The sequence below is a fragment of the Drosophila obscura genome, unplaced genomic scaffold (assembly GCF_018151105.1).
Source record: "Drosophila obscura isolate BZ-5 IFL unplaced genomic scaffold, ASM1815110v1 contig_187, whole genome shotgun sequence".
NCBI classification, from domain to species: Eukaryota; Metazoa; Arthropoda; class Insecta; order Diptera; family Drosophilidae; genus Drosophila; species Drosophila obscura.
In genome coordinates this window covers 245,305-264,691 of record NW_024542775.1, presented here as the reverse complement: position 1 = coordinate 264,691, position 19,387 = coordinate 245,305, and the positions used below count along the sequence as shown (strand labels likewise).

The 19,387-nt window shown below is 37.5% G+C and overlaps 1 protein-coding gene across 10 annotated transcripts in view; it reads left to right on the top strand.

The window, feature by feature from the left end:
• Positions 1–17,664, top strand: part of LOC111070758 (paired box protein Pax-2a) — a 30,380-nt gene extending 12,716 nt beyond the window's left edge. For 6 of the 10 annotated variants that reach the window (XM_022361594.2, XM_022361593.2, XM_022361592.2 and 3 more), the window contains 9 exons: positions 3,546–3,711; positions 5,192–5,389; positions 7,756–8,237; positions 10,343–10,428; positions 12,800–13,046; positions 13,199–13,297; positions 14,342–14,872; positions 15,508–15,615; positions 16,476–17,663. In XM_022361594.2, coding sequence (XP_022217286.1) covers positions 3,546–3,711; positions 5,192–5,389; positions 7,756–8,237; positions 10,343–10,428; positions 12,800–13,046; positions 13,199–13,297; positions 14,342–14,872; positions 15,508–15,615; positions 16,476–16,636 — 2,078 coding nt within the window. In that variant the 3' untranslated portion in view covers positions 16,637–17,663. Of the gene's footprint in view, positions 1–680; positions 1,428–3,545; positions 3,712–5,191; positions 5,390–7,755; positions 8,238–10,342; positions 10,429–12,799; positions 13,047–13,198; positions 13,298–14,341; positions 14,873–15,507; positions 15,616–16,475 lie in introns of those variants that run through there. The other 4 variants (XM_022361595.2, XM_022361596.2, XM_022361598.2 and 1 more) reach the window with 4 other exon arrangements.
• Positions 17,665–19,387: the final 1,723 nt, after the last annotated feature.

Genomic DNA, 19,387 nt, shown 5'->3' with positions numbered 1-19,387 from the left:
GCAACGGCAATAGAACATACAAGTGTGTGAGAGAGATGGCCGAAGACTGCAAGGCGTGCTTAAGTGGTAGGTAGTAGGCATAACGGTTTGCTGTGATTGGTGCAACCGCATAAACGCGCCTGTTGATCTTGGTGACGATTGGTGGAATAAAACACCTCCCACCCATGTCCAAGTCTTTGGCGTCAGCTAAAGCAAAGCCAGCACAAGTCATGGGCGTACACAAATACACCACAGAGGGAGAATCTTGGTAGAAATTGGAAGCCGTTCTGAGAAAAGAGAGTTTTTCGCTTGGCATGTAGACGCTGGGTGGAGGCTGAGGCAGACACTAAAATCTAAATACTGATCTCGAAATCACTTATAGGGTTAACACTCGTACTTCTGAAGCAAACAAACAAACAAACAAACAAACAGCACTTTCACTAAATATAAACGCCTTTACTTAGATATTTTTTCCCTTCCCGCCCTTATCAATGGCATAAGCATTGGATTGGCCACAACGAACGCGGCTGCAGCCACCCAGTGTCGTCGTCGGTCGTCGTAAGCGTAACAAGGACCAACAAGGATATCCAAGGATATCCCGGGCCTCGGTTTTTCGTTCATCTTCATTGGTTGGCTGGCTGCAGTCCAGTGGTGTGCGCTAAACGTTAAGGGTGGGCGGTGCGGTGGCGTTAGCGTAACAAGGACCAAGGATATCCAAGGACACTCTCACACGCCCGCGCCCTTCCTCACGGTGTAGATATACAGATAAGTAAAAAATGCTTCGAGGTAGATAAGAATAAGAAACCCGTGCGCAGGATCTCTGCGGCTGACAGCAAACAGCGCGGAAAAAATGGTTAACAATATTTTACAGCACACAAAACGAAACAGAAAACAAATTTTGTAATAAAAAAAAGCAACGGTGATAACGGTTAAAAAAGAAGCTGAAACAGTGTTAAAGAAGCAGCAGCAACGCGAGTGCTCGAGCCGGTCTACTTTTTCAGAGAAGTAGACAAACGAAAAACAAACTTCAGCTCCAGCAGCAGAAATCCAGTGGCGGTGCTGTTGCTGGTCCCTTCTTCTACGGAACGTCAATCAGAGTTTCGTTGACGCAATCGGAATACGGCATCAATTACGGGTTCGGTTTACGGTTACAGTTACGGTTACGTTACATTGGCGGTTACGGTCACGACTCCAGTTTTAATATGAATTCAGCTATCGTTCGACAGTCCTGGCTGTAGAGTTCAAAAAGCTAATATACATATATAGTTACAAAAAAATGGCACTCGAATTCTAAACCCTGTGCTCCTCCTAGATTTGATTTCTATTCGAATCTGTACACCACCTTTTGGAGATAGCACCAGCGAATACGACGATATTAAAGTAAACTCGCACTATGGATCTCTCGACAGCCTACCGCTACAATCAGAACATGATGGAATATTATACATGTAATAACCCTGTACATTATAAAACGAAACGTCCCAGTTCCTAGCAAATAATGTATTACACCAAATGTTCATCTATTGTCCGTTTGTAATGCTAAAGGGGACCAAAATGTATATCAAATCGGATCGAATGTGAGAAAAGTACTTTGGCTTAGGTAAAGCGAAATCAAATAATGATCGCTGGCAAGCATGCCGCCACTTTAAATGTGTATACTCGAATGTATGTACATAATATTTGTTGTTAGGTACCTACGAGTTGAGTGCAACAAAGGCATTTTATGAATCTTTGTGACTACAGATCTATAGATACTTCATTATATGACAATTGTATTTGCCATTAAGCATTATGTGATGCAAACAATGGTCTTTTGTTCCAATATTCTATTCTGTCGATATCCTGCTGGGTGAATCTAGCTGGAACAGCACCTCCGCTCCGTTTTGAATTGAGTCCTTAAAGTGTGTCGTATCGTCAGATTTCTCACCTAAGGTCTCATTCAGGTATATTTATGTTATTATACGTTGTAGTCGGAAAGTTATTATAAATGTATGTAGTACATATCAGCAGGCAGTTGGATAATGTCAGCTGTTTATTCGGCACTAAAAATATCGAAGTTATTCCAAAAAAATGAGTATGTTTATAGTATTTATCAATCATCCATTGATTCAAATATCGATCTGATTTAGTATCAGAACAGTATAGAACATTATCATGGTAAAATGCATTTCAGTGTTTGAGAAAGCTACTCATCAAGCTAGATGCCTTGTGTCTTGCGTGCAATTGCCTTAATCGACCAGGAACTAGTTAAATTATTTCTAAGAAAAAGTAATTCACTTTTAGGAAAAATATAAAGCTACCTATGTATGTACATTGTACATATGTATACATAGGTAGGGAATAGTTAGTTGTGGAATGACAAACTAATTACATATTTACAAAATTTTAATTTTATTCGGAATTGTCCTTTCTTTTTAATTTTGCAAAGAAAACAAGGGGAGTCTGCACAGGCTGTAGCAAATCCAAACTTATAATATAATTGCGAATACCGCAGAGAAGTGTCAGACTGTAAATGGTGTGGAACCAAGTGCTCTCTTCTGTTTTGGTGGCATGTTTATCATTAGTACTCTTAACTAAAATCTGCTGATGGGTCGGCCTCTTTGTGTACTTTATTTCGCAATTAAAAATATGCCTCTGCCGTGCCCTTATGACATACATATATACGTACCTACATACATACATAAGTCCATATACTCTTACGTGCAAAAATGTCGAGACTTTTTGACTTTGTTTGCTCATGATTTACTAAGTTTACAAATGAGCAAACACTAACAAATGTAACATTTACATAAGTACAGTACTGGATATAGTGATCTTAAAAAAACATGAATTGTATGTACTTATGTATGATCAGGATTAATAGCTGACTTGCAGAGAATCAATAAAACAAACTACAAAGGATACAGTTAATTCCGTTTGGTTGATTTTTCAAAGTTGCAATTCCGTGTGAAGCTTTTGTTGTATATACGAGTAGTAGCTACACCAAATTTGTGTATAAAATCTTACCAGCGATTATCGATTAGCCAGGGCTGTCTTTAGATCTTACGACGCCAGGGGCGTACTTGAGACGAGGCTCCCTTCGATTAGAAGCGTCGGTAATTTGGCTCCCGCCCTGCTCCCCTGTCTTAAAGCCCTACAGATAGCTGACATTGTAACGATCGATCTGCAAAGGTAAAGTAATGTTTGGCCCCGAAGATGATTTTCAAAGACGGAAAATGAAAATTAAACAAGAAAGCAACTTGTTTCATTTTCTTTTTCCGTCTGTAACAATTATCTGATCACGATAAAAAGAAAGTCTGTGGACAAAATCTGGTTGTTTTAATTCTTAGAAACTACCGCTATAAACGGTGGGATGGATGATATGTTGCATTCTTTCTTGCGGATTAAATTACTTAATGTATTGTTTCAAAATCCTGAAAAGTACCTATTACCGCTAGTCGCATGTTGTTAAAAAATACGATTTAGACGCTAGACAATTTCAACGACTTCGTCAAGATTGTGTAAAATTACATCAGAAAGCTTCTAACAAATTCAAGTTAAATTACTTTTTCGTTAATTTTTCACAGGTCATGGAGGTGTTAATCAACTGGGAGGAGTTTTTGTTAACGGACGCCCATTACCCGATGTGGTTCGACAGCGCATCGTGGAGCTGGCGCACAATGGCGTTCGTCCATGTGACATATCCCGCCAGTTACGTGTGAGCCATGGCTGTGTATCAAAGATACTATCAAGGTAATTATCTTTGAAAAGAAAGTTCCTAGCGTATTGAAAATACCCCCTTCAGAAAACTAAAATATTAGCTTAAAAGCTTTTTTAAACACAGAAATATATATAATGTGTACAAGTTTGTTGGCTTTGGGCTGGATTTAATATAAATTAACCCCATACACTCGCGTGTGTTTATCGAATTGTTGCATGTATGCATGTATTTACATTTGAGCACCATTCAACATATTAGGGCTGCCTGGGCCAAGCTGGAGCAACATACGAGTTGCACCACGAATAGCATAATAAATCGTTTGCGGTGATATGACCTAACCAAGCAAATGCTACAGTGAGACTGCCACACGGAATCGAAACTCGACCTAAACGACGGCTGAAATTTAAATTGTTTTTAATTGAATACGGTAAAATGTAGGGTAATCTCAAAAATGTTTCAATTTTTCAATTCACTTGATAGCAGTATTGTGTACAGATCCTTGCAACAATTTTCAATACTGCGGTTTAACTTCGTAAATATAAATTAGATATAGCTTGCATATGTTAAACGTGGCCATCTTGATTCCTTATGTTTAAGTTTTGTGTACATGACAGTCGCCTAACATATTGAGTGTAATAGGAATGTATCCATTTTTCTAAAACGGTAGCGATCCAATTAGGTTTTGATAGTTACATTTAGTGGCTACATACATTTAAAAAAGTTATTAATGCAGACGATTTAGAACGAGAAGGAACGTCAAACAAGACGGACAGACAGACCTGTCTATATCGACCCGACATCAGTATCAAAAAACCCACTTGATATAGCCATTTCTTTGAATCGCTCTTCAGGCTAGGCGACTAGATCTCAAAGACTATTCACCTGTTTTTCCGCTCCGCTTAATTTTTCCATAGATATCCGGATTTCTGAGAAAGTTTGTAATTGGATTCAATGCCGATCTAGTCTGGCGGCAATATAAGAACTGGTCTTGTCAGACTGAGATCTTCCCCCGATAAATGTGTTCCACGTGGAATTTTACCCTAAAATGAAAATTACAACAAACATTTTTTCTAGAAACGTAGGTTTTTGCACACCAAAAATAAATATAACGTCAACTTAATAGAAAATATAAGCAAATTAACAAATTCACATATACTTTTTTCTCTGAGGTGTGCTGGGGCATTTTGGCAATCGTCTGAATCGTCAGGATATGATATAACTGCCATAGGAACTTTTTTATAAAGTTACCTAAGCGAAGCTATTACATTTGAATTGAAGTGTGATTTTACATAAAATACAAAGACTTTGTACCTTTATGGCATGTTCCATTTCAAGGGTATATTTTGAAAATATTTTAGTTGAAAATTTATATATTAAAAAGCGATAAAAATGAAATTTTAACCTGTGAAAGCTATTGTTTCTGTATACCATAAGTTGTCCCCTTAAACTTGCCGATCCTTTTTGTTCATTTATACACTTACAAAAACAAAATATTTCTTCTGCTTTTTCCAGATATTACGAGACTGGTAGCTTTAAGGCAGGTGTTATAGGCGGTTCGAAGCCAAAGGTGGCGACACCTCCTGTGGTAGATGCGATAGCTAACTACAAGCGGGAGAACCCCACAATGTTCGCTTGGGAGATACGAGATCGACTTCTGGCGGAGGGTATATGCTCACAGGATAATGTTCCCAGTGTTTCGTCAATAAACCGGTAAGAACGAATGCATTTGAAAACCATGAGTCAGGGCTTTGGGCCTTTGGGCATGGAAAATTCATGCAAAACATAACGGACATGCGCACGTCCGCAATGCGTTAAGTTAGTGTTGCCATGTTTGTTTGCTGTCATGCAGCTAACATCCGCATCCGCTTCCTCGAAACTGGATGTTACTCCAGCTTCATTTGTTCCCAACCATCCAGCTAATAAAAATATCTAAGTAGTTTTTAGCGTTCATAATTGCGGCACAATGCTTGACACACGACCACCACAAAAGGCACTTTCCTTTCCGCCATCCGGTGCGGCTTTATTGCCGACAGCATCATCACAGTGACTTGGCCATGCCACGTGGCCTTAGCGTTGTCGTCGCTATCCCACATTGCTGTTATTTACGCACTTCCTTTTTGACCATAATTCATTTTAGCGGCGACCAAGAATTTACCAAGAGTCAGCTACTAGAGCGCTTTCAAGCAACCGCTATAAAGTGTCTGAGCCCTATAATACTAAATTAAAACGAGACCAGCTTTAACGGTGGCATCTTTTTGTGGTTTGTACAGCTAGCACGCACGAGCCGCACTTGTGAGCAACACGAACTAGACATTACCTTTCACCTACACCCAGCTATTGAAGTAGCCTTAAAAATTCTAAATTAGAATTGGAATTTGCAACCGCACCCGACACGTGCACCCATTCAGAATCAATTCGATGCGTATTACGATTATGCATTGCTCTCTATCCAATGACTGACATGTGACCGATGATAGGGCACAAGTCGTGGTGGGTGGGGTTGGGTTAATTCAAGGGATAATCAGCAACAACATTTCATAATGCGACAATGTGTGATGAGATAGCACTTGAGCGATGATTAGGGTGGTGATTCAATCGAATCAAAATTGAGCGCACGGCTGTGGCAGCACTCCCCTATTCGAATCTCATTCCCAGGAGACAGACACTTAATAAAGTGACTTTCATAGCACTCAACCAATTTTAGTTTTCAGCCCTCTAAGTCAAGTCAAATCAAATATATCTACAAATGTATGAGTATACACAACAGTAGAAGCAACGAGTTGTACTTTACTCACATCCCAAACATATGTCTCAATTGTGTGCACTGCCCAAATGTCCAATTGCTCATCCCGTCTGTCTCCGAGCTGGCGCTTACAGGAAAGAATCGAAAATCTGAAATTGATGTCAGCGCCCCATAATTTGGACTGAATGGACTTCTCTTCTTGCAACCCTCAAAATTCCTATTCTTATGGCCACTACATATGTTTATGTAGAGGAGGTCTGCTCTCTGGATTACGAGACCACAACACGGTGCAGTTAGCATTAATTTAATTTGGCTAGGTAAAAATTATTTCTAATGCTCAGAGTTGTGTATATCTGTAGTTCTTATGGCAGTTCCTATTTATTGTTTCAATATTTCTATACACAATGGCTCACTCAGTGGGTGAAGAGGGAGGATGAAATTCTCCCAGAGGAAATACATATATACCAACATATTCCATTAAATTAAATTAGATTACCAAAGTAATTTTTTTAAATACTAGTAGTTGTTTTTCTGGAAAAACCACTTACCATACCATAGATGTGCCCGTTCATACAAAGAAATGGCTGCAGTAAAATTTGCGTCGAGGCCACTATGAGCTGGAACAGAAAAGTCAGTGTGTCTGCAAAAATGTTTTGATAGTATACCTTTGTATTATGCTGTGCTTGAGCACTATTACATATAAAGCATTATAAGCATTTTGCCATCAAATAATATGTACATTATTATTATTATTTTACCTCTGGGCCAATTTATTACACGATAGCAATATGTACTTATGTAAATATATATATATGTACTTATGTAGATTTGTAGAAAAAACAATCCAGCATTTTTAATAATTAAATGGACCTTGAAATTATGCTAGTTCTGCCATGTGCCACAGAAACTGAAGAACGGGCATTCAAAGCGTTGAGAAGAGGCTAAAACTACATTGACTGACTCACGACTAAATGGTAACAGTGCTTGTTGAGTGCATACAGACAAGAACACGTCTTTGAGGAGTTCTGTAAAAGCCCAGAAAACTCATAATTTAATAACATTATATTAAATAAGTTACTGAATATAATAAATGACGGCCAACACACATATCTAATATTTAATTTACGAAGGAACACATTTCCTAGTGCTCCTTCCTGAAATCCTGGGTAGACCATTGTTCAACATATGTACATTTATGTATGTATATGTGTGTGTAGTCTATTTAATTACCCAATTGATGATTAAAAAATAACAATTGTGGGCTCTGCTTGCAGATAATATAAAGACACAACAAAATTTTCCTTTTTAAATTTTTATTTTGATGTTTTTTCAGAATTGTAAGAAACAAGGCAGCCGAAAAGGCAAAGCATGTCCATCATCATCAGCAGCACCATATGCAGCAAAATCTCAGTGGCGGACATAATGCCACAGAGAGCCTTGATAGTAGTACAGGTGCAAATAGCGATCCGCAGGCATCTGGCGTTGGGACCAGCAGCAGCACTAATTCCGCAAACACCACAACATCAGCTGTGGCATCAGCAGTAATTACTCACCCCCCAATACCGACGTCAGCCGCCGACTCCGTCCAAGATCAAATCGGTCACTTGAATAATAATAGTAATGGCACAAGCAATGGGAATGTCAGCTCTGGGCCTGAGCACCGCACGACTGGATATAGCATAAATGGAATTCTCGGTATACAGCATGGACATCATTCTCAGAACAACAACAACAACAACAACAACAGCACCAACAACAATAATAATAATAATACAGCAGATCCTGGCTTTAAACGTAAAAGAATCGAGGCCCATGGTACGTCTTGTTTTTATTACATATGTAAATATGCATTTTTTCCAATGATGAGTTGTGATATTGCCAAATATGTATAACATAAGAACATGTGTATGCAATATAATTTGTATTCCTTTATTATTTCGTAACATCGGAGATTTCTTCTTCGCCTGTTGCTCCCGTATTTTGGCTGCTATGGAAATAGTTAATTGTTTTTATTCTACCAGTCATCTATCAGATAATGAAACTTCGATTTTTTTCTCCTCTGTTAGAAATAATGTGAAAGTATATGCATTAGGTCGCTTCCGTTCCGCATTCCGCTCCGTCCATGTATTATATATATATTTTTGAACAGCATCAATAGCTGAGACAATATAGTCTTGTCCCCCTACCAGTCTTGCTTGACGCCAAGATCTCAGAGATACATATGCATGTATAAGGGTTTAGCATCGGGTTTTCTTAGCATACTGCTTTGACACCGAATCCGTGTAGAAATGTATATGCACATACAAGCAAACAAAAATTAAATTTAGTAATAATTCGTTTTTTAATAATTATTTATTTTAGTTGTGTTCTAATATCAATTGGTTGATTAATATAGATTTGCTTGTTCACCGTTCACCTACGGCTTGCATGGCTGTTATATAAATGAAGTGAAACAAGTGGCGAAGTAAAGAAGTATTCTATTTTAATTTTGTATTATGTACCGGACACAACTAATTTGCATGTGTCAGGACCCATATATACATGTACCTTTGTGGGAAGGGAAGAGACGAGAAGAGACTTTGAGTGCGTAACATTAGCGGAAAGTGTTTTGTGGTCGTATCACGGCTATCTTCAAACCACATTTTGAGCTGTATAAAAAGATAATATCTTAATTGTGTGGCGGTGGTAGGAAAAGCACAGCAGAAAATGTTTCGGATTTGAAATAGGATAGGGCATAGCATTATGTAATAAGAATACCGTGCTGTTCAAATAAGCAAAGTCCCAGCAAGCACTTGTCGTTTTCAATAACTACGCATTAATGGTTATGGCATTTGCACCCTCGATGAAGCAGCAACATAAGCGATAACAATCGCAGCCGGCAAAAAAAAAAACATCCGGTTTTGATTGCGACTGCGGCCCTCAAACCATCCTCAGTTTGGCATGCGTTTTTCTAAAAAATTGCAGATTGGATTGCCTGTTTGGATAGGGGTTATCAGATGAATCCCTCGTCGTCAGGTCAGGTCATCTTTTTCTCACTATATGGGTAATAAAAAGGCAATGACCGAAATCTTATATCAACTCACTGCTATAGCTTCAAATACTCTCCAGCTTCTCCAAAATTGGTTGTCAATTCCCTTTGATATAATACCACCCTTGCTACTATTCCAATACTAATGTAGCCCTTATTTGCGGAAAATTTTGTAAGATAAATCTGATTCACAACTGGCGAGTGACCTGCTGCTGGTGAAATGGATTCATTGGGGGATGGAAAGTGGGCTGTAACTAGTTTGGGCATAGAAATGGGAACATACGAATTAAACATATGTATGTATCTACATGTGTGGAAAGCGGAGATCTTGCTATGTTACACTTGAGTTTTTCAAGTTATGTAGATGTGTAGTAAAAATATAAAAAAATCTCAGTGGAAGTCAACAGGTGCGAACTATTTAAAGTATTTGAAGTTATATTGAAAATATAACCAACAAATTTTAAATACGTTGAAATTCAATGTCAATGCTATCTATAATGAAGTTTAGCTTAAAATTTTATAAGATTATTTTTAGTGCAGGCAATGTACATAAATATGTACATATCTAAGCATGACCATATGAATGTAAATACTATGCCAATACCTCTGAACAAATCTTAAAAAGTGCTTGCTCTGACTCATTACTTATTACTTACTGTTTCTACATTTAACGTCATTATAATAATGGATACCATAGTAGAGCCTTCAAGAATTGTATGGCTAAGAAGGGTGTTCAAATAAACACGCCTGCTACAGGCGACTTGGCTCTTACTCATAAATGCACTTAAGCGGCACGTGACACTCACCATCTATGAACAAAAGAGCTTGACAAAATATTGATATCAGCAGTTACACTAATTAAATTAACTGAACATTTTTCACCAACTTTTAGATGAGAACCGTGACACAAACATACATTCAGACGATGAAGCTAAGCGGCAACGCTTGGGATACAGTGGAGATCCAATTTACCCAAATGTAAGTTTTTTTCGTTCATTTTTATACATTTTTTTCGGGTTTACTTTAGTACCGGATTGTATGTAAAGGTTTCTCTATCCGTGATGTACATGTACTTGTATTATCGTATCAGAAAAGAAAAGGGTGTTTTTTTTTATAGTTTTTGCCTCTGCGTCACTGTTAAAAATATTGTTATAATACCCCTGCATTGTATTCTAATTGTGGACATATCTTTATATACATAGCTTATAAGGAAGCACTTTCAACGCTTAAATACATATATATGGGTACATATGTACATATATCAACCACCGTCCACCGTATTTTCTAAAATCAAATTTATCACAGGAGAGTTTAAATGAGAGAGTGAGAAAGATGTTACGGAATGTGCGGTATATATACATACATATGTGCCATTTGACATTACCTACAAATAGGATGCACGAAGTGCACGATTAATGTATAAGGTAATAAATCATAAGAACACATACGCTATGTTCCTTCTGTGCTTTAAACACATTCACTTCGACCAGAAATCGAATATACCCCTTAACTCCTCAAGTACCTGGTATAATAACATATTTTCTAGCCAAATTGTGAAATAAAGAAAGAGAGAGATATTCCAAGGACGGTATGGAAACAGCTAGAATATTGCTGATTAGATGGGATGTGGATAGACGAGCTGCAAGAACATGACTTAGAAACTCACTCTCTCTTTATACTTATCCCATCCACTGTCATGACAGGTGAATGAAAAATATATATAGATTTGCGGTCTGCTTCATGTCCTAGCTTACGTACATACATACATAAATTCTGACTGAGCACCGTGTATTAATAGAGTCAAGACGATGCGTCGCGACTCACAACGTTATAACTTGTTTTATTTATAACTTACTATTATTACCTACTTTTAAAGCCTAGTTTAATTTGGGGAGTTTTTTAACAATAATTTTGAATAGTGATATTCAGGCCTGCCGATCCTAGTGCGTCTTATTATATATATATACTAGGGTGAAAGGCCCCTGCTCACTCGCTCTGCTCGTTCGACAACCCCCAGGTCTTCTAAAGTTTTTTATTTTTGTTAATTAAAAAATTAGTTTTGTTTTAAATTTGTATCATTTTTTTAATATCCATAAAAAACATAATATTTCGATAGTTTTTGTAACTATATCGAACAGTAGCTGATCAGTAAGCGGATCTGGAATTTCCGCTTAAATTACACTATTTATTTCCTCAGGGCGTATTTTGTCAACTAACTAAAATATGTGCACGAAGTAATTCTCGCTTTTGCCATTCAACTGAATACATCCAACATTTTTTTTGACCGAATACGTGTAAAGATGTTATCTCTTTCCACGTTGGATTACTTCCAATAAACTATTGGAAATTGCATATAATCTTATAATCCGTTTGTGTTGGCGATTAACTCAAGATTATTGCTTCTTTTTTTTGTGGCATGCTCCAAAAATTGCCCCTGACGTTCTTAGCATGGTTTTTTTTATGTAAGACGTGGGTCTGGAGTGACGCCAAGGTATTTGTACTCCTTGCACTGATTAATTAGCGTACCATGCAGGAAGACTTCAGGTCACGTATTCTTGCTGAGCGTGTGGGTAACTATTGCACATTTATTCGGGTTGATATAGATGTTCCACCAGCAAGCCCAGTTCTAACATTTTTTGAGATACCTTTAAATCCCTTTGGAATTTTTCACTTTAGCACAATAAGAAAATAAGCAAAATTCACAAACAAACGTGCACAGGCCTACTTAATATGCTTAATATACGATGTCGCATTAATGTTGCATAATTTTTTCGACGGTGCACTGGCATTTTTCATTTCTAGCATTAATTGAGTTAGAGAGCCAGATGTTCACGTCAATATTGTTTTTTCATTCTGGCTATAATAATGATCCGATCGAAACGAGTTTGCTGCAATCAAGTATATAATCGCGTAAATATTTATCAATAATAAGGATTGCTTCGTTCTCTGAAGCCATCCTTGTTTTCAAAGAGAAGAAAGAAAAAAGAAAAAGAAGAGGCACAGAAAATAAAAAATCGTGCCGAATGTCACTCCTGCACTAATAACTACTTATAATAACATTAAACGGATGACAGTATCAAAGTCACCAATGGTATCAATTTTTTTGTTTCCTAAGCAATTCGTAGTTTGTCATCCATTTCAGTATCAATGCAAAATTATGAAGTGTTAATTAGGCGGAGTGAGTGAAGCGTGCGAACCGGGGCCAACCCGGGGCTCGAGCGAAGCGAGGGCGCAGGGGCCTTGCCCGATAGTATATAGATATATATTCGTTATTTGGTGGTGAGCTTGGCGGAAACTCATGAATTTATTATTTTTGTGGCGACTGGTTAATTATACGATTTCTTTTAAGATATGGTCAGGGAAATGGTGCATTAAAGATGAACACAAACTGCTTTCCGAGCTAGGAAATTTAACAACCGGCAGCGGTACCAATGCTCCCTCATACTATGAACCATCAAACGGGTTTTCAACCAGCACGATATCAGGGTCAGGAGCGGCCCCAACTGGCAATGATACGTCAATGCTATACGATAGTATAGCCACAATGTCGCAGGCTCAAGGCTCCCTGTATACACAGACTATCGGTCCATCAATCGGTAAGTAAACCTACTAAGAAAAACATTTTCGATAAGTAGTTGTTTAAAATGTCGATTAGTAATTCCTTTTATTTTGATGTGTTTTTATTTAATATTTTATTTACGTTTACGTGTACGTTCTTACCTATTCTTTATAAACTTGGCCGATGCAGGCAGCAGTTCGCTTACTCCACTAGTCCCCATAAGTATGCATGACATGAAGATTAGTTCAAATACAGTACAGGAACAGTCAATCGCACCTTTCTACGCAGGTAAGGATAGATAAAGTTAAAACGGTTATAACATGATAATTATGGTTTTAAGAAGAACGCACTGTTGTGCGCGAATGTAGCCAAAAGCTTTGAAGCTTTACTCTGTTAAATTTTTATACCCGTACTCAAAAAAGAGTTAAGGGGTATATTAGATTTGTGGTAAAAGTGGATGTGTGTAACGCAGAGAAGGAAACGTTTCCGACCCCATAAAGTATATATATTCTTGATCAGCATCAATAGCCGAGTCGATAGAGCCATGTCTGTCTGTCCGTCTGTCCGTCTGTCCGTCTGTCTGTCTGTCCGTCTTGTTGAGCGCCTAGATCTCAGAGACTATAAGAGCTAGGGCAACCAAATTTGGTTTCCACACTCATGTGATATCACACTGCTACAAGTGTATTTCAAAATTTCGCCCCGCCCCCTTCCGCCCCCACAAAGGACGAAAATCTGTGGCAGGCACATTTTTAAAGATACGATAAAACTAAAAACGCAGTATCGTAGAGAATGCCCATACCTACCAGACTGCCGAATCTGAATCAGATCGGATCATAATTATAGCCAGAATGAAGAAATTAATTTTCAGTTGCTTCCCCTGTCCCCCCTCCCGACGACGACAACGAAACTCATTTTCCTTCTCGCTCGCACACTCTGCCGCGTTCAGTGCGCGAGCAACCCCTAGCGGAGGAGATGTAGAATCTAAATGGAGCATGTACATTGTACAATCTACATGTTAGATGTAGAATATACATTGTAGATGTAGATGTAGATATCAGATGTAGCAAAAAAATGTAAAATGTAAATTTTTTTTTTTTTTAAATTCTTAAAAATCATAAGATCAAAAATGTATATACTGACTGAGTACGGGTATAAGTAGAGTCGCGTCCCCAGAAGCGACTCGCACGTTCCTTCTCGTTTATAAATGTATCAACGGTATTATAAACGGATTTTTTTGTGTAGATACTATATATGCTAGTATTCCCCTAAGGTTATAATACTCGCAAAGCCAAGTATTTTCAAACTGATTTAAAATTATTACCATGTATATAGCCGCAATAGCCTTTGAAAACGGAAGCTATCCGTCAATAACAAGCTTGGATAATGGCGCAAACTCACCAGCGGGACATGGTGTCATTGCAGTTTCGGGAAGATCCGGTTCGACCAGCATATGTCCAAGAACTGTGCGAAATGAGCAAAACCACACCGAAAGTAATATAAACAGTACATTACTAATAAAGGAGCCAGTGGTTCGAAGCGACAGCAGGGACAGGGAGGAGAATGCCAGCAGATCTGATAAGAACATGGAATCTGAAAAACGAAATTTGGAGCAGAATAACCATTTACCCTTAGCAAATCTGCACCATATAACAGAACAGCAACTAATAACAAGCAACGGCAGCCCGATTGCCAATACCAATACACATACCTCATCTCTAATACTCCTTCAGCCGAGCGGAGGCCCTTCTTCGCTAAATGTCAGCGCTGCTGACGATCGTTCAGATGTTCAAACAAATGTATGTAGTAATGTAGGCATTTACGCTACACCTACAGTACTGCCAAGTTTTAATCACTACTCTACAGGCAAGTTGCAAACCAAAAAAAAATGTCTACCTTTTTGCATACGCCTCACATCTGCACGGGAAGAGCCACAAAAACAAGCTCTCTTTTCAGCACGTTTGTCTCTCGCACAATACTGGTGACGGTAACAGTACAGTGAAATACTAGTACTATTCTGTTTGGATCTAGGAACCTATTGCAAGATAACGAGTATCTAAGATATTAAATTAGCATTATCTTCAATTTTTTAGCGTTTCCTTGTAACTTAATATAATTGACAAAGTTCAAAATACCCATAAAATAACATTCGACTCTACGAGGATTTGAACTCTGTACCTTCTCTTTCTTAGGCGACCCTTGATGAATAAATGTAAATTGCTTTAATTAACTGTATGCGTAAATATGTTTACATGTTTTTCGTCCATCCTTTCCATCCCATGCCCTTCGCTTATCCACAAACATTCGTATATATTTATAAATGTTCTTCTTGACTTTCTACGTTCCAATCTAATTATTTTCGATCTGTAAAGGTATAATTTTGATTTTCGGTTTAACAACCATTGTTGTATATTTAATTTTTTATTTGTATAGTTTTTGTTGATCCAAATTAAACATCATATGTACCACCGCATGGCTTTTAATAATATTTATGTTTACAGGTTGTAGCTCAGTTGTGCCAGGTTCAGAATATGCCTATAGTTCAGCTTACACACAATATGGAGGTGCTTATGGTTCCTATGGCTACGGAGCGAGCGGCGGCTTAGTAAGTAAGTAAATAATCACATTTTAATGAAGTCTGTCTGTGAATTCTGTGTGATTATTATACCCGTACTCAAAAAAGAGTTAAGGGGTATATTAGATTTGTGGTAAAAGTGGATGTGTGTAACGCAGAGAAGGAAACGTTTCCGACCCCATAAAGTATATATATTCTTGATCAGCATCAATAGTCGAGTCGATAGAGCCATGTCTGCCTGTCCGTCTGTCCATCCGTCCGTCTTGTTTGACATCATATGACATCGTATGACGCCTGGATCTCAGAGACTATAAAAGCTAGAGGAACCAAATATTGTTTCCAGACTCATGTGATATCACCCTGCTACAAGTGTATTTCAAAATTTCGCCCCACCCCCTTCCGCCCCCACAAAAGACGAAAATCTGTGGCAGGCACACTTTTAAAGATACGATAAAACTAAAAGCGCATTATCGTAGAGAATGACCATATCTACCAGACTGCCGAATCTGAATCAGATCAGATTATAGCCCGAATGAAGATTTTAATTTTTAGTTGCTTCCCCTGCCAACGACCACGCAATTCATTTTCCTTTTCGCTCGCACACTCTGCGAGCTAAATGGAGGAGGAGATGTAGAATCTAATTGGTACATGTATAATATACATGTTAGATGTATAATATACATGTTAGATGTATAATATACATGATATATGTAGATGTAGATAACAGATGTAGCAAAAAAATGTAAAATGTAAAATATTTTTTTTAATTCTAAAATTCTAAAAAATCATATGCTCAAAAATGTAAATACTGACTGAGTACGGGTATAAGTAGAGTCGCGTCTTTAGAAGCGACTCACACGTTCCTTCTCGTATTAATGTTATAATATATTTCAGACTCATCCTACTACTACGAAAGTGGGCAGCCACAGTCAGCATTGAGCCAGGACCTGCGTTCTCCATTAGCTGCAACGCGGGCCAATTCTTTAGCATCAGCTGCGTCGCCAACTGGTAGTGCATGCACAAAGTCTGAAACATCAGACATATTCCTTGTGTAATCCCCAATCTAAAAAATACCTCTTCTAAAGTATGTAGTTATTGATTGAATGCGACTATAGATCGGATTCTCTTCTACATGGTTTTCGTACATTTTATATTTTTTATTTGTAATCGCTAGCCGTTCAATGAGTTATAACAGAGGGTCCTTGCAATATTTAGTACGTATGTACATAAATAAAAAAACACATTTAAATTGTTTTGTATGTAAAAGGCTATAATTAATGTGAGCGCTCCGATATACAAATTTGCATTTATTGTTCGATTCGACCTTTCACGTGCAAGGCTTGCAATCTAGGTATTTTTTTTAAAGAACAAACAAGGACTGGTCTAAACGTAAGTTAGTAGTTCACCTAATACGTAAGCCTAAAAACCGAAGAAACCAAAATGTTCAATAAGGAACAACTTAACCAAAAATCATGCAAGTTTTTTAAAAACTTTCAAAATATTTAGTTCGGAAAGATCTGAAAACCTAAGGACATATTTATGTATAAATTGTACATAAGCGTGTATGAATCAAGGGGAATTGACGTTGATAATTATAAATAGCGTATCTTAGCGTATAGTATGCACTAAACCCCAATAAAGATTTATTACTACGAGCCGAGAACATAAAATAAGTTTAAGAAGCGCATGCTTCGGATCCATACATTTGGTTCACGCTCAAAAGTTTCATGTATTTTTAAATGTATGCATGTGTGCGAAACGTACACTGTAAAATTAATTTGATTTATATGCACTATGCTACCCATGAAAACAGAATTGAAAGCATGGTGAAATTATGTTTAAACTTAAAATTATTTTATTTGTATGTATTTTATGTTTTGCTAATATATAAAGCATTTGTACTGTTTTGAAATACTCGAATGGATATCGAAATCGAAGTTTTACTCGTACTTGTATTTAAAATTAGTACTATATTTATAATAGGTAACTCCAATTACTTATAAGAAAGCACAAACCAAAATTAAAGATATTTACAAATAATTGTATGTGTGTTAATTGAAAATAAAACTATGAAAACAAGTAAAAATGTTACTTATTATGGTAAGGAACATACAAAAATGCTGGAAACAAATATATTTAAGCTACAGTGGTCTTATGATCAATATCTGTTGTCCAACTAAAGACCTTTCCGTTATCGTACTACGACCTTTACTAGCAAAACTAGGTTCTAACGTTAATATCGGCTACGAGTCTCACTGGGGGTAAGCAGCAATGGAAAAAGGCGTAGACTAATATTGAAATTTTTGGTTTAGTGAAAAGACGGTCATACGGATAGGTACATGTTTACATGTCAATTAATTTAAATGATATTAAACCCAATAAGTTGCTTGCACAAATCTTGCACATATTTATATTTACGGTAAGGGCTTCTGCGGCACTTCCTGTCCCTTTAATTGTATTTTTTTATTGCCAGTTCCTAGTCCCACTGTCACGTGGGTCACGTGGGTATAACCGATCTATGCAATTCCCATAAATAACTGCTCAGCAACCATTTCAAAGCATTCATAGTTTTCCCATCTTGTATACATTTTTTGTAATAAATTTTATATTTTAATTGTCTGTATTACAACTGGCAAAATTCTTTCATTAAGAAGGCGATTAAATTTTTTGTAATACAATTTTTTGACTTATCTGACTTATCTTAAATGCTGACGCTAAACGTAATAGGAATTAAAGCGGCACACCACGAAACGAAAGAACGGCCATGTAAATAAAATTGTAATAATAATATAGCTGTGACTTTAGTCTAGCCATGACTTATACAATCACTTTTTACCCACAATCAGTATTTTATGTAGTAAATTCAAGCGCTTTCTATGCGCTTCTCATTACACGCAGTTTAACCGTCGTGTGTGCCCAGTCGAGCCAGAACGACGTGTATGTGTGAGAAGAGAGAGAAAGGGAAATAGATGTAGCGGAATTAAATACAATAGCAGAAAAATGGAAACAGATAAAATATTCTTAAATCTGACAGACTGAGTACCAGGTATGAAAGTAGAGACGCGGCTTTAGACGCGGCTCACAACGGGAACGTTGTTATCGTTGTTATTTCTGTTCCTTTTTTCACTTATCTCTCCTCTCTCATTCTATCAGGTCCAGCGTCCCTCGGGTCACTCGTCAGATGACGAGAGTCGCGGAAGGGTATATCGACAATATATGACAAAAAGACCGCAGGCAGAGGCAAGCAAAAAATTTAAAAGAGTACATTAACTACCGTACGCTGGAAAAGAGTTCGATTTTATAAGGTTTAATTAATAGTTGACTTGTGGCTTTAAGCTGGAACATACAATTTTAACAATACTAGAAATTAGAGAAGAATCAATCATGTCAACCAGATTAACGAATCTGGATCAGATCGAGTTATTATAGCCAAAATGAAGAAAACTATTTCCGGTGACCAATCTCCCCGGCAAAGCGCTCCCGTGGACGGTGCGGTATGGAAACAGATAAAATATTCTTGAATTCAAATCAAATAGGCGGAAAGAGGATAAACGAAGTACAAAAATTACCCTTGCAATATAACCAGCAGTTGTGGTTTCGGGTAGTGTAGTGTTTCGACACGTGTACCGCGAATCATATGCCGGTTCGTTTTCTAGTGTTTTGGCGAGCTGATCTTCTTTGATTTTTTATGTACGCATAGCATTGATAGGGCCAACTGGAACATTTTCCATTCCTGTCATGAAACCCTTTGTGTAATGAATTTATGGATTTTATTGATTTCAGTTTTATATATAGGTATTTTTAGT